The sequence below is a fragment of the Notamacropus eugenii genome, chromosome 4 (genome assembly GCF_028372415.1).
Source record: "Notamacropus eugenii isolate mMacEug1 chromosome 4, mMacEug1.pri_v2, whole genome shotgun sequence".
Taxonomy (NCBI): Eukaryota; Metazoa; Chordata; class Mammalia; order Diprotodontia; family Macropodidae; genus Notamacropus; species Notamacropus eugenii.
This window is the reverse complement of record NC_092875.1, coordinates 8,198,568-8,226,343: the sequence shown is the minus strand read 5'-3', so window position 1 is coordinate 8,226,343 and position 27,776 is coordinate 8,198,568. Positions and strand designations below refer to the sequence as shown.

Here is a 27,776-nt window from a genome sequence, read left to right as displayed (position 1 = left end):
CAGGAGAGTGAGAGGCCTCTCTGACCCTATCTCCACTGGCTCTGGGTCCTCCTGACCTCTTCCCTCCACTGCTGTCTCTGCCCCAATGATCTTTGTCCCCCATATCCTGCAGACGTGACGAGACCTTCCCAAGGCTCAGCTCTCTTCCCGGGGCTCCTCCACTCAGAACCCTTCAGCAGCACCCCGTTACCAGCTCAGCTTCGCATTTGAGGCCCTCGATTACACGACCCCAGCCCAGCTCTCTCCCTTTATTTTTTCATGACCTTCCACCTCTTGTTCCAGGAAGTCTAAGGAGATCCCTGCCACCCTTGCTGCCAGAGATGCCTCCCATTCCTCTCAGCAGCCCGGAGGGGTCTCCCTGGCCCCCCATGAAGAGGAGAGCTGCCAGAGGGCAGGGAAGGGCTCCCTTGTGCCTGTGTCCCCAGCATTCAGCCCAGCGCCTGCCACAGAGCCAGGGCTTTCTCAGTGAGTGCCATTCGCCGTGTTACCACCCTCCCTCCCTCCCCGCAGCCTCTGAGCCCCCGAGGGCCAGCCTGAACCCCCGAGTGTCGGTGGCTGGGACCACGGTCCTCCGTGGAGTGGCCTGGAGCCAAAAGCCGCTCACACGGGCTCATCCAACAGCCCACGGGGGGCAGGGAAGCTCTTACCTGCAGTGGTCAAACGGCAGGCGCCGGAAGTTCGCCTGTGGGAGATCTGTGTGAAACGAAGCGGGGGCCGGCGTCACAGCTGGCTCTGGAAGCAAGGCCGCCAGGGGGCTCCTACGGGCACCCCCAATTCCAGTGCCCTGGCGGAGGAGGGGCAGCAGCGCCCATCTCCCGGCCCCGCTCTCTCGGAACCCTGGCCCAGGCCCCACCTCGGCTTCAGGCTGCTCACCAGCCAGCCCCAGCATTCCAGGGGTCACCCTGGACGCCCCCGGACCCTTGTAACGCCAAGGCCCTGCCACCCAGGCCGGAAGGAGCCCGAGTCCAAGGGCCTCCCTGGAGCCCTGGCCGTGCCCTGCGCCGTCCTGGGCACCCACTTTCACGTCCTGCTGCAGCCCCTTCCTCCTCGTGGGCCCCCCAGCGAGCACTTATTAAGCACCAACTGTGTGCCAGGAGCGGAACGCTCCCTGCCCTCCAAGCGCGGACGCTTCTTCAGGAGACAAGGGGTAGGTCTATAAGGCCCGTTTGGGGGGGGGGCGGCAGCCGGGGGGCCAGGACAGACTTTCTGCAGAGAGAGGAGGGGGATTCTGGGGCAGCTGTAAGGAGAAGCACCCCAGGCAACGGGGGCAGCCGTGCAAAGGCGCAGAGGCGGGAGATGAGGCGTCGCGGGGGCTAAACAAGGCAGAGCTGGGGGGGGCGCTCGAGGAACACGATTGAGACAACGGTGAGAAGATGCTCCCCCCGCCCGGGGTCCCCGGGGTCGGGCCGGCGGCGGGTACTCACCCGGCTTCTTGCCCCCGTAGAAGTGCGTGTACTCGGCGCAGGTGATGTACCTGAAAAGGGAGGCGAGCGTCACGCCACGCCGCGGAGGGCGGCCCCGCCCCCCGCCCCCCGCCCCCCGCGGAGCGCCGGCCCTCACATCTTATCCTTCTGGTGCTGCCGCTTCCCCATGGCGGCGGCGGGGTCGGGGCCGGGGTCTGCCACCCGGGCGCCCCCGAGCTCAGGCCCTCCCAGACAGCCGGCGGGCCGCCCGCGCAGCCCACTTCCGGGGTGCCTCCGGAACTTCCGGTGAGTCTTCCGGAAGTCTGTGGTGTGCCGGGAAATGTAGTCCCGCGGGTGGGGCGGGGGCCCGCCGTCACGGAGCATGTGCGGGGAAAGTCAGCGAGGCGAGGTCCCGTATGGAGAGTACCCTAAAATGACAGAGGGCCGTGGGACCCCCGAAAATCGCCCCCGCGATCTGGAGATTCGCCCAGGAAAGGACCTTGGAGCTCATAGGGACCCATCTCGTACAACCCCCTCGTTTTACAGATGGGGAAGCTGAGGCACGTTTGTCCAAGGACGCGCAGGTTCTAGGTGGCAAATGCAGGCATTCGAACGCAGGTCCTCATCTCCAGCCCCCTTGTTTGATAAATGAGGGTTCTGAGGTCCAGAGAGGGAAACCCTTTAATCCACACCAGCCCCCCGTTAGTTCCCAGGCAGCAGGATCCATCAGATTCAATTAAACAACCACATTAAGCGGCCCTGCAGGGGAAAGGCCAAGGAGGGCTGAGGACGCAGGTGGGAGCCCCAAGCAGTGGATGAGCTCCAGCACAAAGGAAAGGGAGGAGGACGGATGACGTCACCCCTCCGCCTTACGGTCTGGGAGGCCACTCAGGCACCATCCCTCCGGCTGCGCCCTGGGCCTCACAGTTAGAGCCACACCTCCTGGGGCAAGGTTTTACGTGGGTTGTATATGTTGATCATCGGCCATAACAGAAACGAAAACAGCTTGGTGTTGTAAGAAAATAGTTTTGGAAGAATCCCAGAAAGGGTCTCAGGGACCCCCAGGCTACACTTTGAGAGCTGCTGCCTTAATTTACAGATGAGAACTTTGAGGTTCAGGGAGGCGAAGGTGCAACCCAGCCTTTCCCCTATGGTGATAAATCTGGGGTCAGGGTCATGGGCCAGTCTGGATCTGTGGCTGAACCTTAGTTTGTAAGAAAGGCTAGTACTACTTCCGGGACTGCGGTGATGCCTCCTTATTGTCAGGGACCCCCAGGGATCCCTGTAAAGCTTCCTTCCCTTCCCCTTCCCCGATGTTTGGCTCATTCTGGATGCAAAGGTCGGAATTCTGGAGCCAGAGAATAAGCTAGTGCCTCAAGGAGTCCCAAAAGAAAGGGCACCTTAACTGGGGCAGGAGAGGACAGTTCTTAACTCTGGGAGCATTAATGGAGGCAAAGGTGGTCTGTTATGGGAGGAGGGACGGGAGTCAGGGGCTCCAGAAATGGGAAGTCACCTCCCTGCAACGTGTGCCTCCTTGAGAGCGTGGGGTAGGAGAGGACAGAATGTTCTTTAGCTCGTGCCCTGGACAGCCCGGAGTCTAAACGCACTCTTCACCATCTTTGTGTGTGTGTAATTGGTTCCCCATCCCTCCCTCTCTCTCTCACACACACAACATGCAAGCTTGCTATGTGTAAAGCGACATAAAAATACGTATGAATTAGAAATGGTCAGTAGAAGGGAATTGGGAAGGGTTTCTTCTGCCAGGTGAGCTTTTACTCTGGACTTGAAGGAAGCCTCAGGAGCCAGGGAGCGGATGCAGGGGTATAAGCGGAGTCTTCTGTTCCACCCTGGAGAGGAGAGGGAGTCTCTAGGGATGATTGAGTGGGGGAGGGTGACATGGTCAGGCCTGCCTTAGGAAGATCAGTTTGACAGCTGAGTGGGGTACACTGGAGTGGGGAGAGCCCAGCAGCTGGCACTGGCAGGAGGGGATGTGGGCTTGCATCAGGGCGGGGCAGCTTCGGAGAGAAGGGGGCGTGTACCAGAAACATTGCGAACTCGGCTTCTGATTGGCTGCAGAGGATGAGGGGAAGTGAGGTGCTGAGGCTGACACCTGGGCTCGGAGCCTGGAGGCTCTCGACTGCACTAAGACTGTTAGGAAGAGGAGAGGGTTTGGGCAGGAAGACGAGTTATGTTTAAGGCTCGATATCCCGCACAAAACATCCACCAGGCAGCTCTACAGAGACGTGAAGCCCACGGTCAGCAGAAAGGTCAGAGATGGAATCTGAGAAGCAGGCCTAGAGGCCCAGGCCTCCCCACTATCTACAACCCAGAAAAGGAAGGATGGAGAGGATCGTTAACCCATTTCAGAGGAGGAAACTGAGGCTTACCAGAGGTGAAACTTGATAACTCGAACGAGGTGCTGACCCACCTCTTCTGCCTTCTGTACCAAGCCTTCCTGATCCAGGGCCATACCCATGCATGGATACCGCATACAATACTCTGTATATAGCTTGCACACCCTAGTTATCTAAGTCCACCCCATTAGAATATGGGTCCCTTGAGGGCAGGGACTGGGTTTTTTTTGGCCTTTCTCAGGATCCAGGTGCTTAGTCCAGGACTGGGCACAAAGAAGGCCCTTTCCAATCTGCCTCATTGACTGACTGTGGGCTATGCTGCTCAGGGAGCCCAGGTGTCCCTAGCTCCGAAGGGTGTGAAGGCCCGTGGGAGCCCTGAGCCCAGCCACATGGAGGGAGCCCTTCTGACTCATCCCCACAGCAAAGGGAGAGATCGGCTCCCTCAGAAGCAAACAGACCACGTTTCATCGCTGGGTGTGCCGTGACTGAGACAGGGTACCTGGCACAGTAGGTGCTTATTCATGGATGGACTGAGGAGAGACTGCTTAGATCACCCCTCAAGATAGCTGGGGAGAGAGACCCCAGGTCCTTGGAGACAAACCATGAGCAGATCCGTCCCCATCAGAGCTGGCTCTTCCCTTTCCTGGGCCCCACCGCCCCCTCTGTTGAGAACAAAGACAGAAAGTTCTGTGTGGGTTGTTGGTATCGGTATTAACATTCTTCACCGTACCAGCTGTCTCAATGGCATACACAGCACCAGCAAAGAAAAAATGTATAATTGCTTATAATCAGTCATCACTCTTTCCAGATGCCTCCAAGCTCTCCAAACTTCTCCTAACCCTCCGGGCCCTTGGACATGACTCACTAGAAGCAAGGGCTCCCCATGGGTGCTTCCCCCAGCCCTCTGCCCCCATGCCCCACCCCCAGACAGACATCTATGGGCCACTTCCAGAGTGGCTGGTTGTAGGGGCCTCAGGGTCAGGCCAACAGGAGGAAGGCAGGGAAGGTGGGTGGGGGAGATTGCTCTCACAATATGCTTCCTTCCTCCTCAGAGGGAGGCTCCAAGGGTGCTGGAAGAGAGCCATAAGGGGTGGGGGAGGAGAAGCCAGGCCTGCCAGCCCCTGGTAGTGAGGACCCTTCTGAACAGTTTGCTGGGCATCAGCCGCTGCTCCCCGGGCTAGGACTGTCAGCGCTGGGAGGAGGTCCTGAGCTGGCTTGGCCAGGGGGCTGCACTGTTTCCACAGTCTCCTCAAGGCTTCCACTGGGGAATACCACATATCGGGTGCTGCCTGAACCCTGAGCGTCCTTCACATTCTCCTTGCTGTGTCTGATTCCATAGCCAAAGTAGACGCCAAGCCCTGTGGGGGTTAGGGGAAAGAAAGGTTAGGCTGCCCAGGAGGCCTGTGCCCATCTGAGAGGAAAGCATACAAGAGGTTACCCAGCCTCTGCCAAAACATCTGTAGGCATAGGAAGCTACCATTTAAGGCAGCCCATTCTAATCGTAAGCTTTTCCTGACATCAAACAGAAATACCACAGTGTACAACAACCTGACGGAGCTGTTCAGAAAGAGGTGTTCAGTCTGTTCTGTTTAGTTCTAGAAAGTAGAACCTTCCCATTGGTAAAGGAGTCACAGGGCTTCATATATTGAGACATTATCTAACGGTGAAAGTGTCCAAATGAGAACGGGGCTGCCCCAGACATCACAAGATCCCCACGACTTCTGGTCTTCCTACAGGGGTCACATGACCTCTTCCTAGTCAGGGATGCTGGGTTAAGACCCAGATCCTTAACCTGGGATTAAGAACTCTTTTTAAAAAATATTTTGACAACTATTTTAAAATTGTGTTTCCTTTGTAATCCTGTGTATTTTATTTTGTGCATTTAAAAACATTATTGTGAGAAGAGGTTGCCAGACTGCCACAAACAACCTGGTCACATTCCCCTGCCCAGGTTTAGATTCTCTCTCCTTTAAGGTCCCAGGGAACCGGGGACTTCTGATTCTGCTTAGGAGCCTGGGGTCAGGAAGGGAGAGTCCAGCCAGACCAGACAAGATAGACTGAGAAGAGGCACAGAAAGCTTCCACTCTCAGCTGTCTCCTCCTCCCCAACCTGAGCCCTCAAAGCGAGCCCCAATCAGATGGTAAAATGGTCATAGTTTATTTGAAAGGGATAAAGTCCCCTCCTCAGGGCAGGAACAGAATATAAACTAGAAGCCCCTTGAGAGCAGGGGACATTGATCTCCAGGGTTCACAAAGCACCTGGCCCTCGGTAGATGTCTGCTGCATTGAAAGGCAGTGGTGTGTGGAGATGACAGTGGTTCCCAGCCCTGGAGAGACCCTATCAGCCCCTGAGAATGAGAAGCCAGAGCTCACTTGGACACTCACCTGCCAGTAACCAGATAGCAAAACGCAGCCAGGTCATATAGCTCAATTTCATCATGAGACAGATATTCAGAAGGATGCTCAGGGCTGGAATCAGAGGCACCCAAGGGATCTAGGAGACAGTGGAGGGCAAGGTTGAAGCACAGAGTAGTGGGGAAAGAGTGGGAGAGGGGAACTGGGCAGGTAGGGGTGTGATCTGCTCAGCTCACCCCCCTCCCAGAGGCTCAGGTGTGGTCACAACAGTACCAGGGTTGTGAGCATAACCAAAATCTCTCTCCTTCATCTACACTGGCTCCTTATTCCCTCTCTTCTTCCATCTCAACCCTTCCAACCTCCACCAAGAATGAGGAGAATCATCATTGGCTCTGAAATCAATTTTGTTTAGAAATATACAGTCAAATAGAAGCTCGAGCAGCTAAGCTAAGAACCCCAGGTGCCAAGAGGGGACTTGGTCGGTGTGGGAGTGGGCAAGTGTGTCCTAAAGGGGATTCTAGGGGTCCCAGAGGTGAGTGTGGGAAGGATTTGCACCCAGGTGGAGGAGTCAGTATATGTGCTGAGGTAGTCATTTAGTCAGCCAACAAGTAGATATTCAGTGCATACTATGTGTTAGACATTGTGCATAAATGTGTGAGTGCTCCTTTGGAATGAAAGAATGAAAAACCTTTGCAGTCAAGTCCTCCTCCCAATCCCTCAGGCTCTTAAACCAGGGGTCATCCTGGATCCCTCACTAGCTTGAACCCCCCCACATACATTCAAGCTGGTTTAAAGGCCTGTCAATTTCACCTCTGCAGCATCTCTTGTTCATTTCACCATTGCAACATCTCTGATCAGTTTCAACTGTACAGCATCTGATGTCCATTCCACCTTTGCAACATCTCTTGCATATAACCTCCTTCTCTCCTCTGACACTTCCCCAACCTTGGAGCAGACCCTCATCACATCACACCAGGACTGTAGCAATAGCTATTAGGGATGGGTGTGGGGAAGGGGAGGTCTGCCTGCCTTGAGTCTCTCCCGTTCCAATCCACCCTCCACTCAGTTACGAAAGTCATTTTCCTAAAGTGCAGGTCCAAGCATGTCACCCCTACTCACCATGGCTTTGATGCCTTCCCATGTTTCCGGTCTTTTACCTTATTCCCCCCCAACATGTTCTCTTTGCTCTGGTAACACAGGCCTCCCAGCTGTTCCACAAACAAGACCCTCTATCTGTCTGCTCTGGGCATTCTCTGTAGCCACCCACATGCCTGAGACATGCTCCCTCTTTTGCTGACTATTGACCTCCCTGATGTCCTTTAAGTCCCAGCTAAAATCTCATCTTCTACAGGAAGCCTTCCCCAACCCTTTTTATGCTGGAGCCTTCCCTCTGTGATTATCTTTAGTTCATCCAGCAAATATCTGGTTGGTACTGAGTCGTCTCCCCCATTAGACTGTAAGCTCCTTGAGAGCTGGCCAGAACTTTGTTTTTGTCTTTTTCTGTATACCCAGCACTTAGCACCAATGCCTAGTACATTAGGGCTTAAGAAAAGATTATCTTCTGACTGACTGACTTTCACACCTAGTGAAGACTCATCTAAAATCCCACCTTCTGCAGCAGGCCTTCCCCAGGGTCCCTAGCTGCCAATACCTTTCCCGTTTCAGATTGCCTTCAAACCACCATATAGGTATCTAGTTATTGACATGTTGCTCCCCCTATTAGAATGGAAGTTCTTTGAGGGCAAGGACTATGATTCTTGGGAGGAGAAAAATTGGAAGGGAGGGCAAAAGGGCTGAGGAAGTTGGAGGAGGAAAGTTACCTGGAAAGTATCCTGGCTTGGCTGCTGCTGATGGGCACCAAGGAGAAGGAGGCTGAATAGGAAGGCCAGACTGAAGAGGACCAGCAGGAAGGTGGAGCACCACTGGGGCAGGTGCAGGGGGGCATCCCCAAAGATAAGCACACAGCTGAACCCAATGGCAGACACCATGAGGCCCCCCAGGGCCCAGATCACAGAAGCCCCTGAGCCACAGTGGGTGCTCAGAAAGGGCAGGTAGGGCCGCCAGGCTAGCTTGAGCTGACCCGGCTTGGGGGCCTCAGGCTGGGTGGCCCCTACCAGCTGCAGCCTGTCAGAGAAGGACTCATACTGTTTGGAGGGGGGGCCTGGGCTGGATAAGGCTGGTGGTGAGCTAGGGGCTGGGACTGTCTGGAAGCGAAGGATGATGATGCTAGCTGCCACAAAGGTGTAGGCCAGCAGTGTCCCAATAGATAAAAACTGGACCAGGGCCTCCAGGTCTAGGATCAGGGCCAGTACTGCCATGAGGCTTCCAAACACAACGATGGCCACTACTGGCACCTGGGTCTTGGGGTGCACGTGGGCAAACACCTGGAAGAAGAGTCCATCAGCAGCCATGGCGTAGACGATTCTTGGCAGGGAGAAGAGATTGCTGAGCAGAACAGTGTTCATGGCTGTGGGAGAGGCCCAGAAGCAGGTGAGCTCAGAATGGGAGTGGAGAACAGGAGGGGGAAGTCAAGGCAAACCCAGCCGGGCTGGAGCAGGGAGCTTGGCTGGCTCCATAAGGTGGGTCCCTGCAGAGCTACTGCAGCTCTAATCCCCACCTGACCACTAAGGGCATTGTAGCCATATTGACTTTACTCATATAAAAGCCTCTTTGCTTTTGTGTAATTGAAATTGTCTATTTCAAGCTTTAAAATCTTTCTTCTTTGGTTAATTCATAGTTGTGAAAGCTATCTCTGATTTTTTATAATCATCAACAAACTTAACATTTCTCTAAAGCTTTGAGTCTTCCAAGATGCTTTGCACATGTTATCTCCCTTAATCCTCACAATGACCAGGGGAGATGGGCACTATTATTATTCTTTTTGGCAGATGAGGCAACTGAAGCCCAGAGACATTAAGTGACTTGCCCAGGGCCACATAGCTAGCAAGGGTCTGAGACAGGAACTCAGATTTTCCTGACCCCAGACCCAGGTCTCTATCAGATGTGCCCCTTGGCAGCCTCTTTGGTGACTTGACCTTTTACATTTCAAGTCGTCCATCTGGTGATTATTGTGGCATGGATCATCCCTTACTTGGCCCTACAGTCAGACCACCCTAGAAGGCCTGACCAGGCCAAGACTAATCCCACCTGACCAGGGGAGGACAGAGGGGTGAACCTCATTGGGAAAAAAAAAAACATGACAAGGCTAGTGAGACTCACTGGAGCCTTAGACAGGTCTTAGTGGTCCAGGGCAGAGCTGAGGGAACTCTACGTGTGAACCCCATGAGAATAAGGATGCTGGTTGGGCCCAAGACCCAGGGCTGGGTGGCATCCCTCCACCCTCCTCCCACTCACCACAGATGGATCCCACAGCCACAACGAAGCCAGCCCAGCCATAGCCACGCCGATAGAAGGCATCAGCCAGAGCTGACTCAGGGTCCAGACTGTGCCAGGGCATCATCAGAGTCAGGACCATGGACACCAGGATGTAGGCACCGGCCACCAGGCTCAGGGAGATGGCAATGGCCATGGGCACTGCCCGCTTGGGGTTCCTGGCCTCTTCACTGGAGGCAGCGATGACATCAAAGCCCACAAAGGCATAGAAGCACGTAGCCGTGCCTGCCAGGATTCCAGAGAAGCCAAAAGGGGCAAAGCCGCCTTCCTGAGTGCTCCAGTTCTTGGGCTGGGCCAACACAAAGCCCAGGATGACAATGAAGATGATGACGCCCAGGCTAAGGGCAGAGAAGATGTGGTTGAGCCAGGAGGAGACGCGGGCCCCGCAGGAAACAAAGGCGGCAGCGATCAGCAGGATGCCTGCGGCCAGGAAGTCTGGGTAGCGGGCAAGGAAAGGCACCTGCCATACACCCACGTGAGTTTCTGTAAAGTTCCGGATATGGTGACTGAAGATGGAATCAAGGTAGCCACTCCAGGCTCGGGCCACGGCAGCACCCCCAATCATGTACTCCAGCAGTACGTTCCAGCCAATGAGGAAGGCCCAGAGCTCACCCATGGACACGTAAGTGAACATGTAGGCTGAGCCTGTGCGTGGCACGCGAGCCCCAAACTCTGCGTAACACAGGGCTGCCAGCAGCGAGGCCACAGCAGCCACAGCAAAGGAGATGATCACTGCTGGGCCTGCCATTTCTTTAGCCACCGTGCCCGTGAGCACATAGAGGCCCGAGCCTACCATGCCACCGATGCCCAGCAGTGCTAGGTCCAGCGTGGACAGGCAGCGCCTCAGGGATGTCTCCATCATGGTATCTTCCAATGGCTTCAGCCGGTTGAGCTTCTTGCAGAGACGAGCCAGGCTGGCGGCACTTGGCAACCCCCACGCCATGCTTGGGGAGCGGGCTGGGTCCAAGGTCCTGGGCAAGAAGATGGAGGAGGGGCACAGAGCCTGCACCTGTCTGGTCGGGGCAGGAAAAACAAAGCATCTGAGCTCCAGATGCGGGCCCTGCCCACTCGCCATTCAACCCCTATCCTTACCCCTTGTCAGTCAGTCGGTCGGTCGGTCAGTGAGTCCACAGATATTTATTAAGGCTTACTGTTCACCAGGCACCATGGTAAGTGCTAGGAATGTAAGGAGAAAGTGGTTAATAACCATTAATAATAATTCAAACAATTAGCAACATCCAAGAGACAAGTATTGTAAAGGTGAGGTAATCTCAAGGAAGGTTTTAACCCTGGGGAAGGGTGGGAAATCCCAGTCTCCTCCCTCCTTTGAACTCTGATTCCATCCCTAGGCTAGCCCTATTCCAGGCACTATCCCCAAGCCTCAGCCCCAGGCTAGCCCCTTTCTTGTCCCTAGGCTAGCTCAATCCCATTCCATCCTTCCCCAGAATTTCGGCATTGGTAGGAGCCTCAGAGATCATCTCACCTCCCTTCTCCAGAAGAGGAAACCATTCTACAACATGGCAGATAAAGGATCATTCATTCAGTCAGTCCTCTCTTGAACTCTTCTAGTGATGGGGAGTTCACACTACCCCTAACAGCCCAGTCCTCTCTTGGACACTTCTGACTGTTGGAAAGTTTTTCATCCCAAGTCAATACTTCTATGAATCTGCATCCTAGTGGATCAGGAGGTGCCAGTCCTCTAAGGCTGCAGACCCCAAAGCCATCCCTGGCTGCCCACTCACCACGGCAGTAAGAGTGATAATGGTGGTGACAGAGTGGGGCCCACCATCCACAGGGTTCTTGTAATCCCACAAGGAGGGATGTTGGTGGAGCTTATGGAATGGCCATTGGTTGGTGAACCCTGGCCTCCACTACCTGAGGCCTACTTCTCAATTTGGTCAGATGTTCCTCGGATGGCAGCTTTACCTCACTTCTCCAGGGTAATTCCCTCTTGTGAGGCCCACCATGGACTTCCTCTGTGAACCTTATCATGGGCTCGCCTTTGACTTGTAAAATCTATTGGGATGAAACTTGTTTCTGTCCCCACTGTGGTTCACTGCTAGCCTGTGGGGCCAAGCAGAGTGAGGACAATCCCTGTTCTACAGGATAGGGAGAGAGGGAGGGAGAGAGAGGGGGAAGAGGAGGGAGAGAAGGAGAGAGGAAGGGGAAGAGAAAGAAAGGAAGGGGGAAGAAAGATGGGGAGGAAGGGAGAAAGAGAAGGGAGGGGGAGAGAACAGGGAGGGGTAGAGAGGGAGACAGAGAAGAGAGAGGGAGGGAGAGCGAAAAAGGGAGGGAGGGAGAGGGAAAGGGGGAGAGGGAGAGAGAAGGGAGGGAGAAAGGGAGGGTGAAGGAGAGAGGAGAGAGAGAGATAGGGGAGAGGGAGGGGGAGAAAGGAAAGGAAGAGGAGGGAGGAAGGGGGAGGGGAGGAGACAGATAGCTCTAGACTAGATAGAGAGGTATAAATAGATGGAGACAATTATAGATATAGATTAAAATGGTAAATAAATAGATGTAAACATCTATACATATATCTATATATAATACACACATACAGGAAATAGTCATAGACAGACAGACATAGACAGACAAATAGACACGCACATACAGAGAAAATAGACAGGCAGGCAGACAGACAGACAGACAATTATCAATAGAGTAGCAGCTTGGTGGCCAGATACATAGGGCTCTGGGCCTGAAGTCAGGAAGACACGAATTCAAGTCCAACCTCAGACACTATTAGTAGGGTGACTCTGGGCAGGTCACTTAACCTCTGTCTGCCTCAGTTTCTCCATCTGTAAAATGAAAATAATAATAGCACCTACCTCATAGGGTTGTTGTGAGATACTCTTTGTAAAGTGCTTGGCAGAACTGGAGCCTTCTCCCCAGCTGCAGTCCCATATCCCTCCCCCTCCTTAGACAAACTCCTTGGAATAGCCATCTCTAGCAACCCATTCCCCAGCCCTTTGCACTCTGGCTGCTCTCCCAAGTTGCCAACAATCTCTCCATAGCTGAATCCTATATCCAGCCCCAGTCTCTCCTCTGAACATCAGAGACTTCATGCCTAGCTTCCTACTTGGCATTTCAGACTGGAGGTCCAGAACCCATCTCAAAGTTGTCCAAAACAGTCATTCTCTTTCCTGCCAAACCCTCCCCTCTCCCAAATTTCACAGTATCTGTCAAAGATATGACCCACCATTCAGTCCCCAGGTGTGTGAGCTAGACACTCTAGTTAGCTCCCCTGTGTCCCTTACCCCAAGGATCCAGTCAGTGGCCACACCCTCCACAACATCTCTCCCATACCATCCCTTCTCTCTCCTCACACAGCCAGAGCCTGACTAAAAATCCCTTATCCCCGCTAGCCTCAACGATCACAATGGCCTCCTAACTGTGCCCCCACAACTGTCCCCCACACTGTTCTATGACCAGCCCTGGTGGCCAAGTGTTTTTCCTTAAGTGCCGACCCAACCACATTATTCTGCCCTGTAAATCCCAGTGACTCCCTATTGCCTCTAGAATCAAATATCAGTGCTAGCTGCCCCCTACCTGTGAGCCTCCCTGAAGATCCCCCACCTTCCCACATTCAGCAGGCCAGCCAAACTGGCCTTTGTTCTTTACACAAGACTCTGTTTCCCATCTCCCTGCCTTTGCACAGGCTGTTCCCCATGCCTGGCACACAGTTTCTTCTCATCTCCACCTCAAAGAGTCCCTGTCTTCCTTCAAGAAGCAGCTCAGGCACCTCTACATGTAGCCCTTCCTGCTGCCCCTAGCTACTCATGCCATCCCTGGGGATAGCATTGCTCTCCACTTCCTAGCTTTAGACCTATCCCACATATAATCATACAGGCACACACAGGAGCATATGTATGTGTGTGGGGTACAACAGATACAGCCCTGGAGTCAGGAGGACCTGAGTTCAAATCTGGTCTCAAACATGAGCTAGGTGACCCTGGGCAAGTCACTCCACCCGGTTGGTTTACCTGTTTCCTCATCAGTCAAATGAGCTAGAAAAAGAAGCGGCAAACCCCTCCAGGATTTCTGCCAAGAAAAGCCTGAGAGTCACGAAGAGTCAGACACAGCTGAGAAACTGAACTGAACTCACCAGTCTGACCAGCATTTACACACATACATATCCATACTCAGACACACATAGAAAACACAGGTGTGTGTATTTGCAAGAGGTTTATATATGAATTACTGTATATTGCATGAAGGATGAATGTGTGGTATATATATTCATTCTTTGCATTCATATCCTCAGTGCCTGGTGCACAGTGAATGTTTGTTGCTAATTGAATGATTGATTGGGGTATTTATTTTCCAAGCCAGGACTAAAGTGCATCCTCCTCCGCTTCCCCTCCTAAGCCAGAGCAGATCTGAGCTACAGGAAGGGCCCAGAGAAGCTTCTGGATACCACTACAGACTGGAGTGGGAGGGGGAGAGCTGAGAGGAAGGAAAGGTGTGAGGATGGGATTGGAGCCCAGGGCCTAGTCCACACAGGTAGCCTACCACCCAGTGTATTCTGCAGCCCCATCTCTGCTTCCCAGGCACATGTGGACTAACACAAAGCCCCTCACTACATCCAGCTGCCCCATCTGGTTTCACCAGCCTGCCTGGTTTCTGTCTACACCCAGGGCCAAATTTCTCCCTTGAGGGCAGGGAAAGCTGGATCTCTCTTTCCTCTCTCTCAGTCTCTTGTCTCTCTCTTTTTCTGTCTCTGTCTCTCTCCTTCCTGGGGAGGGACCAGACTGTAACTCTCCACTAGTGGGAGCCAGGGAAGCAGGTTGGATTTCTTTCCACTGGCAGTTGGAGAGGGATCAGGCAGGGACACCTTTCTACTGGGTGGGGCTGGAGGAAGAACTGGCCCTCTGGGAGGCTTTCTCCCTTGACCAGGAGCTAAGGAACAGTTCAGAAACCTGAGACTTCACGGTGTGTCACCAACTCCAGGCAGGACTGGGGAGTCAGAAGCTAGAGCCTCCCCCTTCTCCAAGGAATCAGGGGGAGCCCCAGCTCACAGCCTCTCTACCTCTGCCACTGCTGGCGGGCAGGGGCGTCTCCCAGGAGCTTGTAGCAGCTGCCATCTGTGCTTTCTGACAGCAGGCCAAGTCCCTGTAGGGACAGCCATCTACCCCTGCCCACATACCACCCCCCTCTCCCTATTCCTCGGTTTTCCCCTCCATCCCATCCTTGTCTCCTCCCCACCAAAGGCTCATCCCTGCCCATCCCCCAACTCTCCCTCTCCTCCCCTTGGCCTCACCTCCAGCCTCCCACCTGTCCCTATTCTTTCCTTATCCAGCTGCCACTTTTCTGCCCCCTTCATCTCTCCCCTTCACCCTCCAAGCTCTTGTCTGGCCATTCCCATCTCTCCCCTGGACATGGTCCCTTACTTCTGCCCAGCACGTCTTCCAGCTCCTGTCCCCCACAGGGTTAATAGTGCCTCCCACACCTCTTCGCATCTTTCCCTCTCCTCTCCTCACTCTCCCCACCCCCTCTTTTGGCCCGGTTCAGGCTCTGCTCATCTACAATTCAGGCCTCAGGCCCCCAGTCTCCTTCCGTCTCCCACACATCCACTGGGAGAGACAGAGGCAGGAGCCGACACAAAGCAGCCTTTGGGGGCTGCGTCCTCCTCCCTCACCCCATCACTGTCAGATTAGGCTAAGTTTAGCAATTTGGGGAGTGCAGGGGAGCGGCATGATAGAGAAAGGAAAGCCGAACTGGAGCAGGTGGGATTGGAGGGCAGCGGCGGATAGAAAAGGAAGCAGCCGAGATAGCTTTTCTCCCGGAGATCAAAATGGAGTCAGGTTGGCAGACAGGCCGGCAGGCCAGGGCCTGGGGGCAAAAGGACCCAGGAGGGACATTCCTTTTCCCATCCAGTCTCTTGAAAAGAGGGTTCCCCTCGCTCCCAGCTGGGAAACTGCAGGTTAGAGAGTCACTGGGCATGGTCCGAGATCAAGGCTGCTCCTTTGGCCAGGTGTGTGTATGGGGCGGGGGGGAGGGGGGACAGGGAATAAGGATAGGGTTTGAGAAAGGGGGGAGGACAAGTCCTTCAATTTTTCCAGATCGCCCCCCACCCGCCCTGAAGGCTCAGGTCAGATTCTCCGGTGCTGCTGGGGAGGGACCCGCCCACCCGGGGACCCCAAACCAAGCCAGCCACCGCTATGGCCACGCTGCTGTCGGATGTACAGCGGCCCCGGGTCGCTCAGCACCACAGCCAGCTCCGGAGCTGCCAGACTGCCCCAAACGGCCCGGCTCGGCCCAGTCCTGCCCCCAGGTACCCAGCGGGTCCCAGACCTGCTCTATCAGCCCCCAGGCCTCCTCTCCATCCCCAGTCTTAGGGTCTGTCCCGGCTGTCCACGATCCCAGATATTTCCTACTCTGGCCCCCCAGATCAGAGCGGGGTGGAGGGTTGAGACGGGGGAGCTGTAAGCAGGTAGTCCACAAGTTGGGACGGGGAGCGGGGAAGGAATGGGATGCAGCGGAGGTAGAGACCCACCTGCAGCCTCGGCGGCGGCGCGGCTTCTCTGGGCTCTAGACCCGCCCTAGACTGCTCAGCCCCGCCCCACCTCCAGGACAGGTCCGCCCATCCAGGACAGGGGCGGGGGAGGCAGAGAGGAACGCCTCGCAGCACCCACGTGTGGTTCCGATGCGAGTGAGGAGGGGGGAGGGTCCTCCGAACTGACCCCACCTCACCGATGGTCTATCTCTGACCCCCCCCCCACTGACTCATCTACTGACCACCCCGCCATAACTATCGGCCCTCATTCCCACTGACCCCCCCTTCCTACTGACTCCCATTCCCACTTGCCCTCCCATACCTCCCATACCTCCCCTTTGTACTGACCTCCCCCCATTAGTTCCTCCATACTGACAGTTATCCCCCAACTGGCTCCTCCATACTCATCCTTAACCTTCACACTCCCCACAGACCCATCTCTACTGATCCTTAATCCCCAACTGGTGCCTCCATCCTGACCCTAATTCCTCACTGGCCTCTGTCTACAGATCCTCACCCTCCCCACCAGTCCCTCTATACAGACCCTAATCCCACTCATCTTTCACAAATTCCTTTCAACTGACCCCCCAGTGATCCCCTTCATGCCAACCCTGACCTCTCACTGCCCCTTTCCTGTTCCCATCCCCTCTTTGCCCCACTTACCTTCCCTCCACCAGCCTCGCTACAATGTTCCGGTGCTAATACTATTAAAGAGAGATAGGACAAAGCTAGTTCAAAAGGTGAATGAATTCACTTAGACCTTCTCTGTAGGCACTGGGAGGTTTATTGACACAAAAGCAGTGGGCCTGAGATTTAGCCAGGAGCTAAACAAAGGCAGTGAGATAGGAAAAGAATCAGACTTACACAGGATGATTTTAGGGTTTTCTTATGAGGGTTTGGAGATCTAGGGTAAGTCTTGCAAGACAAAGAGGCAGGGTAAGGACTATGTATAACACAAGATAAGGAAATCCCCATTCCCCAGGATGAGGGGTGGGGACAGGGAATTTTATGGTCCCCCCCAGGATGAGGGGTGGGGACAGGGACAGGGAATCTTCAAGTTAGAAAATATACCAGGGGCTTCCCAAAGTCAATCCTTAATGTTGTATGCACATCAATGCCACTGTGACCTTCTTCTGTGGCCCCTGGGAGACCTTCCTCACATCCTCCTGCTCACAACTGCCCACTTGAAGGAAACATTGTATCAGTAAGCTCCCCAGCATACACAGGGGCACCTGCTATCACAGTTCTTGGCTCTGCATTCATGAAAGGAAAGCAGCTTTCAAGGGATTAACAATCACTTTTATCAAGTACATATATCACTCATGGAGGTCAAGGAGTCAGCCCCCTGAATTGCAAAGAAAATACAGAGAAATCAAAAGATCAACAGACATGGCTTCCTCTGCCTGAATTCAACAGACAACTGAACCCCAATTGTCTGACCATAGTTACCAGAGAGGGAAGCAGGACATCTGGGTTCTCAAAGCTGGGCAGGGGGCAAGGGGAGGGGATCCTTAGCGGCTTTCCAGAGTCCTCATCTGACTCAAACCTTCTGACCAAGAAGTTAAACCCCAAAGTAAAACCTCACCCTCAGAGCATTTGTCATTTTTTAGAGCCAGAGGGCACCGCAATCCTTTGGTCACTGCCTCAATAGAAATTACAAACGATACAAGGTCTCTCTCAAGAACTTTGGATTGGACTGTGCAACATGGGAGACACTGGCACCGAATCGTTCAGCACGGCATGCCCACCTCAGAACGGGTGCCGTGCTCTTTGAGCAAAGTAGAATTGAGACAGCACAAAGCAAACGCAGAATGCACAAATTTGAGATATCCACCCCAAATATTCACACTCTCTGTGCCCAACCTGTGGTACAGCATTCCAGCTCATATTGGTCTGATCAGCCACAGTGAGACACACTGAAATTTCATTTTATCGTGGTGATGTCATAACATCCAACTGAACTTCCAACCAAGTGTTTATATTCTGTAGGGGAGGGAAGTAAATGGAAGGCAACTTGGGAAGAGTGAGCTGGGCTAAGCTGAGAAGGAGGTGGGGATCCCAAACAAGTGCTGACTTCACACCTACTGCTATGGGCCAGGCACCAGGAGGCCCTGGGAATAAGTACAAAAGTACAAAGAATGAGGTGCTCCCTATTCTAGAGAGAGACAACTACACACAAATACTATATGCTGGACAAATACAACGGGACAGAAGAGAGGAGGAGAGAGCCTTCCAAGCATAGAGCATATAGCCTAGACAAAAGTGCAGAGGTAGGAGGTGAATTGTTCAATGGGAACAATATGACAGTTTGACTGGACCTTACAGTCCATTGAGGGAGTGATATGAAACCATTATGGAAGGATGGATTAGACATGCTACTGCTCTTTGGACAGAAAGCCATTGGACTCAAAGAGCAGGCTGGAACATTCTTTCTTTTCTGAACATGGCAAATGGCGGGGATTTGTTTTGCATGACTACATATGTTTGTAATAGGTTTTGTTCTTCTTGCTGTGTGAAGTAAGAAAGTTCTGTTTTCCACATTCCTAGGTGATAAGGGTTGTGACCTAGCATGGACAGGTTAGAGGTCAGAAACTAATGTGCAGGCCCAAGGAGCTGTGTGAGGAAGGGCCTATCAGAGAGGAGAACATGGAGTTACATGGCTGTAGGAAGTAAGGAAGTTCTGTGGTCCACATTCCTAGGTGATAAGGGCTGTGACCTATCATGGATAGGTTAGAGGTCAGAAACTAGTATGGAGTCCATTGATTTTTCAGTGGCCCAGACATTCACAGGTCTGGTTCCCCTCTTCTGACTGCTAACTTCTCCGGGACTGTACGGAATTGTTGTGAACTCAGGAATGCAACTAAAACAACGGATTGTATAGCCAGAGGCAGCGTAAATCAGGGATCTGAGCTAGGGGAGGAAAATCTCAGCTAAGTACTGCCTTGGGGGGGGGATGAATAATCCTCTGAATATTCCTTCTGAAGCCCATTTCGAGGAATTCTGGCTCTATTCTTTCTCCTCTCTGCTCCAGAAAGAGAGCTGAGAGAAAGGGAGGGAGGAGGGAAAATCTAGATTCTGGGAAGGATCCTTTTGAAATTGGCATGAAATCAGTCAGTAAACTGACATGAATAGTTGAATTTTGACCAGTCTAATCCAAAATTAGTTTATTTCCTAAAAAGAGAGTATCTGCATTGCTCTACCTGTTCTGTGTTTGTCTGTGTGTTTGTGAAGTGTTTTGTTAAATTGTAAATGCAGCCATGCAGCCATGCAGCCAGTCAGAGTAGCTAGGGCTGTAGCTGGACTTTCCCTTGGAATTCTGCTATCTCTTCATCTTCCCCTGTCCTTCCCTCCCTGATCACAGTGGCCTCAGAGGAGTGAGTGGGCTGGAGAGAGAGAAAAAAATGCTTTACAATTTGACTTGATAGCGATGTTAATAGCTAGAAAACTTTTTGAAAAGAAAGATTTTTGCTCTTTGCAGATTATTCAAATATGGCTCTATTGATAAGTTAAATTGTTAGGCTCTTAACCTCTAAGTTTCTTTTTAAGGAATAAAGAACTTGGAAGAAATGGCGAGTATTTGGTTTATTTGAAATATAACAGGAGGGGTCATATGGGGAGGATGGTGGAGAATTCATGTGTGTGCTCAGACCATGTGCTCCCTCCCCCCCATCCCACTTAAGAAAATGTTTAGCTTGATTGGGAAACCAATAGAAAAAGTTATGGAAAGTTATTGGATTTAAAAATGTTTAAATTGTTTCCTGTGATTCATAATTATTACTATTAGTTATTAAGCCCTCAAGCTTCATGCTTGGAAGTCACACTTTGTCAGTGTTAAATTATTACGCCCTTTTGCCTGGGAAAGGAGGTTCTTTAATTAATCCGATTCAAAACTTTTTTTTTGACTCTGAGGTTTTCCCCGCTCTGGGGAGTGGCAGACCTCATCTAAAGGAGGATCTCCTTTGTAATAGAAATTAGCAGGGTAAAAGCCAGGCAGTCTGGAGTGAAAAGCTGAGTTTTGATTTAGTGATATCTCAAAGCTGAAATCTGTACTTTTTGTTTAAATTAAGCATTTCTTAATTAAATTAAGTATTCTGATACCAGAAGGCAATGGGCTTAAAACGGCAAATTCACTTTAGAATTTCAGTGATTTCTTTCAGAAGCATTAACTCTGTACATGTGCTCAGATGGCATGGACAAGGGGAAGGGTCCCCCCCCCCCACCCCCATATGATTTAAAGACTGGAATGAGACTGGGAAAGTTGGTCTGGTGGGCTTTGGAGGGAGGAGAGGAGCTGGAAGATGACATTTCAGCTTTTTAAGGAAGTAGAGTGAAAAGAGATTGTAGGAAGTTATAAATGAAGTTTTCTTTTAAGTAGCAAGCGTATTTGATAATGTGTGGGATGGCTCAGGTCCCTACATAAATCAATTACTCAGAGGCCTCTCAAAGTGATGACAGAAAAGAGATTTATTCGATTCTCGAGAAGCGGGGCTCACCTGTAGGAGTAGGAAAGCCGAAGACAAAGAAAAGGGCAGTGATTTATATAGACCCTAACGCAAGTCCCTCCTCCCCCCACTGACCATTATCCTCATTAGCTGAGAATATGGTCTTACATTCTAGACACGAAATCTAACCAATCCCTTTTGAAATGAAGACATCAAGGAATTATGTGAGTTTTGTCCAATCACTGAGACCCTAATACACTACACAGTTTTATATCCTTGTATGGAACTATTCTATTCTAAAAATATTGTAACCTTGAGCCTTTAGGCCTTACCTCACCCCTGGGAGAAGAATTACAATCTGAGAAGTCTTCACTAAACCTATCCCACTCAATAAGAAAAAAAAGGAGGGCTAAAATGTTTTTCATTAGTGATTATAAATCCATGTTTGATATGATTTCAAGTCAAAATCTGTCCTGAAGGAATATAGAGCAACCTTTGAAAATGTTCTTCCTATCAGGATATTCTTATTTGGCACTTAAGATTGTAAAGTGCTTAACACAAGGATGGGTACAAGTATGGATATATGTTAGATGCAACATTGCCCATTTTTTAAATTTGGAGTTGGTTATATAGATTGAGGTTTTAAAAGAGTGTGATAGAAATTTGATAATTTGAAACTTATATTTGGTTATAAATAAGCAGTGAAAATGCTGATATTTGCTATATAATGGTAGATTTAAGCTAGAAAAGGATTCCAGTGCAGACAGTTAAAGTTAAGATGTGGAGGAACTGGATAATCTGAGTAATGGGATTGAGAGACTTGGAAAGATGAATAAAATTTGAATAGTTCTAGATGGGTCAGTTTCAGATGGTTTCAGTAAGTAATGGAGGTGTGAAGAAGTATTTTAAGGCAGAAGTATCATGTAACTTAATTTGATAATTAATAGCTCAATCAAATTTGAGATGACTCTATCTATTAGGGGTGACAGGGTGTGCCCATATGGTGGTAAGGAGATGAATTACTGTGCAAGGTGATGTGGAAATGCATTCAACTGAATGGGTTAATGGTTTATTTTAAGTTTTAAATAAACTTAGTTTTAAATTTTTAAGTAAATTCAAATATTGTTATATTAGGAATTGCATTGTTAAATTAATGATGAATTGGTTAAAAGAAGCTTTTATGAATTCTATGTAAGAGTTTCTGTGTTGTAGAATTCCTATTGAGAAAACAAGAATCCTTGAAAAATATATATATACATTTTTACATATGGATGTGATTTTCAAGCCTGTTCCATCTAAGGATGTAATCAAGCGTTTACAAAAGTATGTTTGTAAAAGGAAGTTTATGGCCCAATGTGAAAAGGCCTTGGTTTTAGATCTTGTAATTTTTGCCAGTTAAGTTCATGAGGGTTTTGTGATAAATTGTAAACTGTTCTTAAAAACGGAAGATATTTGTTGTATGAAGACAGTTTGGAGAAAAGAATTTCAGTCTAAGTCTAATTTCAGTGGTTGCATTAATGGAAAAGTTAAATGTTTCTATTTTGATATTAATTCATTTCATGAATATAAGTTGAAGTTAGTGTTTGAATTTATCATATGTGTAGCTCATTCTTTTAGGTTGAGCAGGGTTAGAAAGGGACAGAGTAGTTTGGGAAACAGACGTAAATCTATTAGAGTAATAACTTATGGTTATAATGGTAAATTTGATTGTCATTTAATCAGGAACTAGAACATGTATAGAAAGGCATGTAAGCTACTTAAGCCTTGCTTCAAAAGATGTTCCTTGGCCAATGTGAAATTATAGTCATATCTGAAACTTGATTATTGGATCTGCTATTTTAAGATGTTATGGGACTATTAACCGACTGTTCTTCTGAGTCTAACTCCAGGTGTGGATAGCAAGAGAGGCGGTCTGAGCCACTGATCCATGATGCCAGTAAGCCTGTGAGATGTTGGTATGAACTGCAAAAGGTGATCTCATGGGAAGGTTGGGAGAGCAGCTGTTCAGCCTGGGCTGAGGTAGGATTCTCCTGACTTAATTTTTCCACGGATACCTGGAAGACTTTAGGCCTGTCTGAATGCCAGTTGACCATCTACTCCTGCCTGGAGGTGACATGAAGTTAGGGAGATATTGTTTCCCTGCAATGTCCCTACTCTTAGTGGCAATTTCCTAAAATCAAAAGTTTTGTAAGCTTAATACCAGATCTATTAAATAATAGATTGTTGATATGGGAACATCCTGAGGTTAAGTCAAAAATTAAGCTATTATTTCAGACTTAACAGCAAGAAGTTAGGGTCCTTTAATTCTTAGTGACTGCATGGAAACAATCAGGTCAAGGGCTTGTGAGGTTAGCATACATAGATATTATTTTGTCTCAGTTGGCTAATGTTAAAAGAAAAATGGTTTATGGTCTACATTGTAAATGCTTTAAAAGAAACATCACATGACCAGAAGTTGGAATTGTTTTATGAGGTGATATGTACTGTGTTAAAAATGATTATTTATTGTATTTGTGTAAGTACTGGAGCCTGGTATTGACTCCTTAGTGAAATCTCATCTTCCTGATGGGGGAATGTAAAGTGTAAAAACTGGGTTCTAACGTGAATTTCTTAAGTATAACAATTGGCCAAAGTTCCAATTTTGATTTTGCAAGAGTGACAAGTGTATAAAGCTTAGGAATGGGCATCTAAAATGGTATTAAGGTCAGTTTTGTAGGAGAGTGGACATCTGGATTTCTACAAGAAGATAAAAGGAAGAGGATGCTGAGATGCTGTGCTGAAGATGGCTTGAACGAGCATCCAGACCAGAAAACTGCATCAGATGATGTTCCTCCCCAGACTGCTGTACGAGATGGAACCTCTGAATGGACAATTCATTGATCTGCCTTTTCCTTTTGAATCTCTGGGGGGTCATGAGGAGCCAGACATGATCAAAATGACACAAGAAACTGTGCGACAGGTGCTGTGCTGAAGTTCTTGACAAATATCTTTTGATCCTTACAACAACCCTGGGATAGAGGTATCATTATTATCACCTCCACTTTACAACTGAGGAAAGTGAGGCAAACAGCCAAAGGTGAAGGGACTTGCTCAGGGCCACACAGCTAGGAAGTGTCTTAGAACAGATTTGAACTCGGGTCCCACTGGCTCTAGATCAACCTTAGCTGCTTCTGTGTATTCTGTCCCTGTTGTAGCTTGAGATCCCATGGCTTTTTTGGCTACTCAAATGCACCACCACGGAGTGTGCACCTTCCAGTCTCCACTATCCCTTTTAAGAGGCATTGTTCTTTAGGAATCTGACCTAACCAGCTCCTGGATCTCAAGTCACTCTCCTGTCTATACCAAGATCTTGTCATTTAATGGGCTGTATAGACAGCATACAAACCACCCACTAATAAAAGACTCGATCCAAGGAACCATGTGCTTCTATTTCACCACTAGAGTCAATAAACGTAGTAAGCACCTACTGTGTGCCAGGCATCATGCTGAGGGCTGGGGATACAAAGAAAGACATGAGATAGTCCCTGCCCTCACTCTAATGGGGAGATGACACGTGAAAAGAAACTGAGAAGGGTCTAGGGGTGGAAGGAAGTCATGAGGTCAGGGTGAGAAATGAATGAGAGGGGAGAGCTTCAGACTGACTTAATCATGCTGGATGATGAGTTTCTGGAGAGCACAAAGTCCAGGTGGGGAATAATGAGGACCATTTCCTGGATGTAGATGGTGGAGGACAGGGGAGCTCTCCAATGTCCACTCTCCATCCTCTCTAATCTGAGGGAGGGAGAGGATTCTGAGGATGTTTGCAATCTTATTCTCAGAGGCAGCTAAGGAAGGCAATGGATAGCGGACTACACTTAGATTTAGGAAGACCAGAGTTCAAATCCAGCCATAGACACTTACTGTACGAACCTGGGCAAGTCATTTAATACCTGCCTGTCTCAGTTTCTTCATCCGCAAAATGGAAACAAAACTAGTTCTCAAGGTTGTTGTGAGAATCCAATATAAGATAATAACATAATAAGAGAATATAAAGGTCGTTGTAGACGTTAAAGACTATATTATATTATATATGTTAACAGTATATATATCAACTATTATAATAATACTCATTATCATTATGGGTAACTGAGGCTATAACTCAAGAAACTGGCTTTGCCTTTTTGTTGTTGTTTCATTCTTTGTCTTTGGCTCCCTAGAGCCTAGCGTCATGCTCAGCACATAGTTGGCACTTACTAAATGCTTGTTTCTTAATTGTTGGCTGTGCAGAACCCCAGACCATTTTGGAGCATTGTAGTGGAGTTAGGGCACGTAGGGAGACAAAGGGAAATAAGGTCTTCTACAAATGTACCAGCTCCAGGCACCTTTGCTACCACTGATGGGGAAGCTAGCTAAGATACCCAGGGCTTGGAAGCATTCCTTAGAAGTCATGCATTCTTTGATCGTCTCCTTTGGCTCTACTCGCAGACAGGGTGCATTCAGCTCTACCCATCCAGCATTCCCCTACCTCCCAGGTCTTGTACTTGGGGAGCTGATGCTGGAGAGCCCAGACTTCACATCTGCCTATATCATGTGTCCTTTTATGAGACCTGAGCTGCTATTTGAGCAGGTGGAGCTGTCTTGGAATCCAATGATGGTTAGTTACTGGCAGCCCAATAATGGTCTATTATGTTCATGGACTGTGATTTATGTACACATCCCCCAAATGATAAGCACCAACTGTTCCTAATTCTTTGCTTATCATCATTTACAATCAATATTTTGGCATCTTTGGGGCCTTTATTTTTACCTTGGGACAGAAGCCCAGTTATGGAATCTCTCATATTGATAGAGGCTCCAGACATTGTCCTCCATTTTTGTTGCAGCCTCATCTTCCTCTGTCCAACAGGCCTAGTCGAATTCCTGCACCTAGCCCAGTGTCTGGCATACAGTAGGTGTTTAATAGATGCTTACTGAATGACTGGCTGGCATGCTCCCTTTGACTCCTGCCCTGTCCCTTGTCTGGACCCCTCACACCCAAATATCTGGATCTGCTGCTTTTGCCTTTTGGGCTGGAAACTTCCCACCTCCTGGCTGATTGGTGCTTCCCTGCTTATGGCCAGTCAGACCAACCTGAGAAAGAAGCTACTGTGAGCTCCTCTGATCACAGGACTGCTGTGACCCCTGATCAAAGGGAGCTGCCCTGAAGCGTAGGTCCAGACCTAGGCCACTGTAGGTTCTCCCTTTCCTTCCAGGTCCTGAAGACCTGCCAACACTCTAGGTATGTCCTTCCCTGGTCCTGGACCAGCCCTCCTCTGGAGTCTTTAGACAAGCTCTGGCTTGAGGGGGGCAGGTAGGTGAGGGCATATAGAGACTTCTTGAGTTTGGACGGACATGTCCTTGAGCTCCTCTGGTCCCCTTTCCCTCCTGTCCCACATCCTCCTTGGGTGTCTCCAGCTAAAGGGGACAGAGCTCAAACACACAAACACTCTCAATAATAGGCCAATCATTCTCAGCCTTGATCAGCTCATCCTATTATCCTGGGAAGTAACCATCCCTGGCAGGTCCTGGCAAGGAAGAACAGTTGTGTTCCCAAGGCCCTGGGGGGGCATGTGTGACTCTCACAGATGTCAGCTATTTTCTAGGCTTGTGTAAAAGGCACTGAGCCATCCTGTGAGGGATGCAGACAGCATGGGAAAGGCACTGGTCCCTGACAAGGCAGGCCTCGAGTTAGGCTGACAAACACCTTCGTCTCTGAATCTCAATTTCTTCTTCTCTAAAATGAGGAGAATAATACTCTTACCTCGCAGAGCTATGGTGAGAACAAGGGAGATGACGTATGGGAAGCAGAGTTACCAGAGAAATGTGAGTTAGGATCAGGGTTAGCCAGAGGCAACATGGTGCAGTGAGTAGCGACCCAGCTTCCGAAGCCCAAAACCCTGGTCAGAGTCCGGACCCTCACCAAGGCTGGTCCTTGAGCCAGGGAGAGGGAGTTTTCTCTCACTCAGAGGTTCCCCTTCTACAGAAGAAACCAAAAATCCAGCCCCAATTCCACCACCATCATCATCTCAGGGCATCCTCACCCCATCCCTGTGAGGTCAACAGTTGACAACATCCCCATTTCAAAGAAGAGGAGACTGAGTCTTGGGGGGCCAGAATAACCTTGCCTGAGGCCCCATTGCTAGGAAGAGGCAGGGAGAAGACTTCAGTCAGGGCCAGGACACCCTGCCTCAAGTCAACCTACCCAGAATTTGGTCTAGGAAATGTTTTTGCTTCTCCCTAATGATCAGAAGCACTGACCCTCTTCTCTTCATTTTCAGTAAAAAAATCCCCAACTTCCTACTCTTGGAATAGGAAACTGGACACACTGGACTGCACCTGTAGCCCTTTTATCAATATTTGTTCAATGAGGGACTAACTATAATGAGAAAGCTGGTACTGAGGCGACATGGTGCCCAGTGGATAGGAGAACCTGGAGTCCAGCTGTGTGACCCTCAGCAAATCAATGAACCTTTTCTTGCCTCAGTTTGCCCAACTGTAAAATGGGTGCAGTTCTAGCACCGACAATCATTGTAGACAGCTCCATAAATGCCTGCTCACTTTCAGCAACTGATGCCAACTTCAGAGGTCTTGAGTTCAAATCATGCCTGTGATGCTTACTGTCTGTGCAACCTTGAGCAAGTCCCTTAACTTCCATGGGCCTTGGTTTCCTCCCGTGTAGAAGTGGGTTGGACCAGCTGGCCTCCTGGCTCTCCATCTTCATTTGACCAAGAGTCAGGGTGCCACCTTGTGGCCTCTCATGATATGGCTATTAAAGACAAAATCATTCTCAAATGCCTTTCCCTTTATCACCCTGAAATAAACTATTTCTTGGCCAAAAATCAAGCTAGACATGAAACTGGGATGGTTTGGCGAAGGGAGGCTTGCCATCATGGGTTCCAGTCTGCCCAGAAGCCAGTCCATGGGATCAAACCACAGTGAGACATCCATCCCACTCCACTTTTAAGCAAATTTCAATTCCACGATTCAGGGCAACAAGGATTTAAATGCCTGTTGTGCCTGGGCATCGAGCTAAGCTCTGCGAATGGAGAAACAGGAGTGAAACCATCCCTCCCCTCAAGAGTTATCAAGGTCCAGTCCACAAATTCAGGCTGCACCCCCGAACTGTTAAAATAAGGAACAAAAGCATCAAATATTTTTGCAAATTTACACCTAATAGTCCATTGAAAAAATACAGATATTTAACCCCAAAAAAGGTGTTTGAGGCACTTCTACAAAAACCAAAACGAAACAAATAGGTGAACTAAGGCTGTCCCTACTTGCAGATGCCGAAACAACTGAAGTATGAAAAAGTAAAGAGGAAG

General features: G+C 49.9%; 2 protein-coding genes across 5 annotated transcripts in view; both read right to left on the bottom strand.

Annotated features, from left to right (window-relative positions):
• Positions 1-3,366, bottom strand: part of PPIL2 (peptidylprolyl isomerase like 2) — a 32,314-nt gene extending 28,948 nt beyond the window's left edge. For both annotated transcript variants that reach the window (XM_072599680.1, XM_072599681.1), the window contains exons 1-3: positions 1,561-3,366; positions 1,425-1,474; positions 648-693 (exon numbers count right to left, since the gene is read on the bottom strand). In XM_072599680.1, coding sequence (XP_072455781.1) covers positions 648-693; positions 1,425-1,474; positions 1,561-1,787 — 323 coding nt within the window. In that variant the 5' untranslated portion in view covers positions 1,788-3,366. The remainder of the gene's footprint in view (positions 1-647; positions 694-1,424; positions 1,475-1,560) is intronic.
• A 1,159-nt stretch (positions 3,367-4,525) lies between these two features.
• On the bottom strand, positions 4,526-16,094 carry SLC7A4 (solute carrier family 7 member 4). 3 transcript variants are annotated; one of them, XM_072599679.1, is made up of 6 exons: positions 15,995-16,018; positions 10,597-10,680; positions 9,466-10,517; positions 7,932-8,578; positions 6,142-6,250; positions 4,526-5,115 (listed from the first exon to the last, which is right to left on the bottom strand). In XM_072599679.1, exons 3-6 carry the CDS (start codon positions 10,445-10,447, stop codon positions 4,916-4,918), a joined length of 1,938 nt encoding a protein of 645 aa, XP_072455780.1. In that variant the 5' UTR covers positions 10,448-10,517; positions 10,597-10,680; positions 15,995-16,018; the 3' UTR covers positions 4,526-4,915. The 3 variants fall into 3 exon arrangements, with proteins under 3 accessions (XP_072455780.1, XP_072455779.1, XP_072455778.1); XM_072599678.1 differs by lacking the exon at positions 10,597-10,680 and having other exon boundaries at positions 15,995-16,094; XM_072599677.1 differs by having other exon boundaries at positions 9,466-10,680; positions 15,995-16,021.
• Between the last annotated feature and the right edge of the window lie 11,682 nt (positions 16,095-27,776).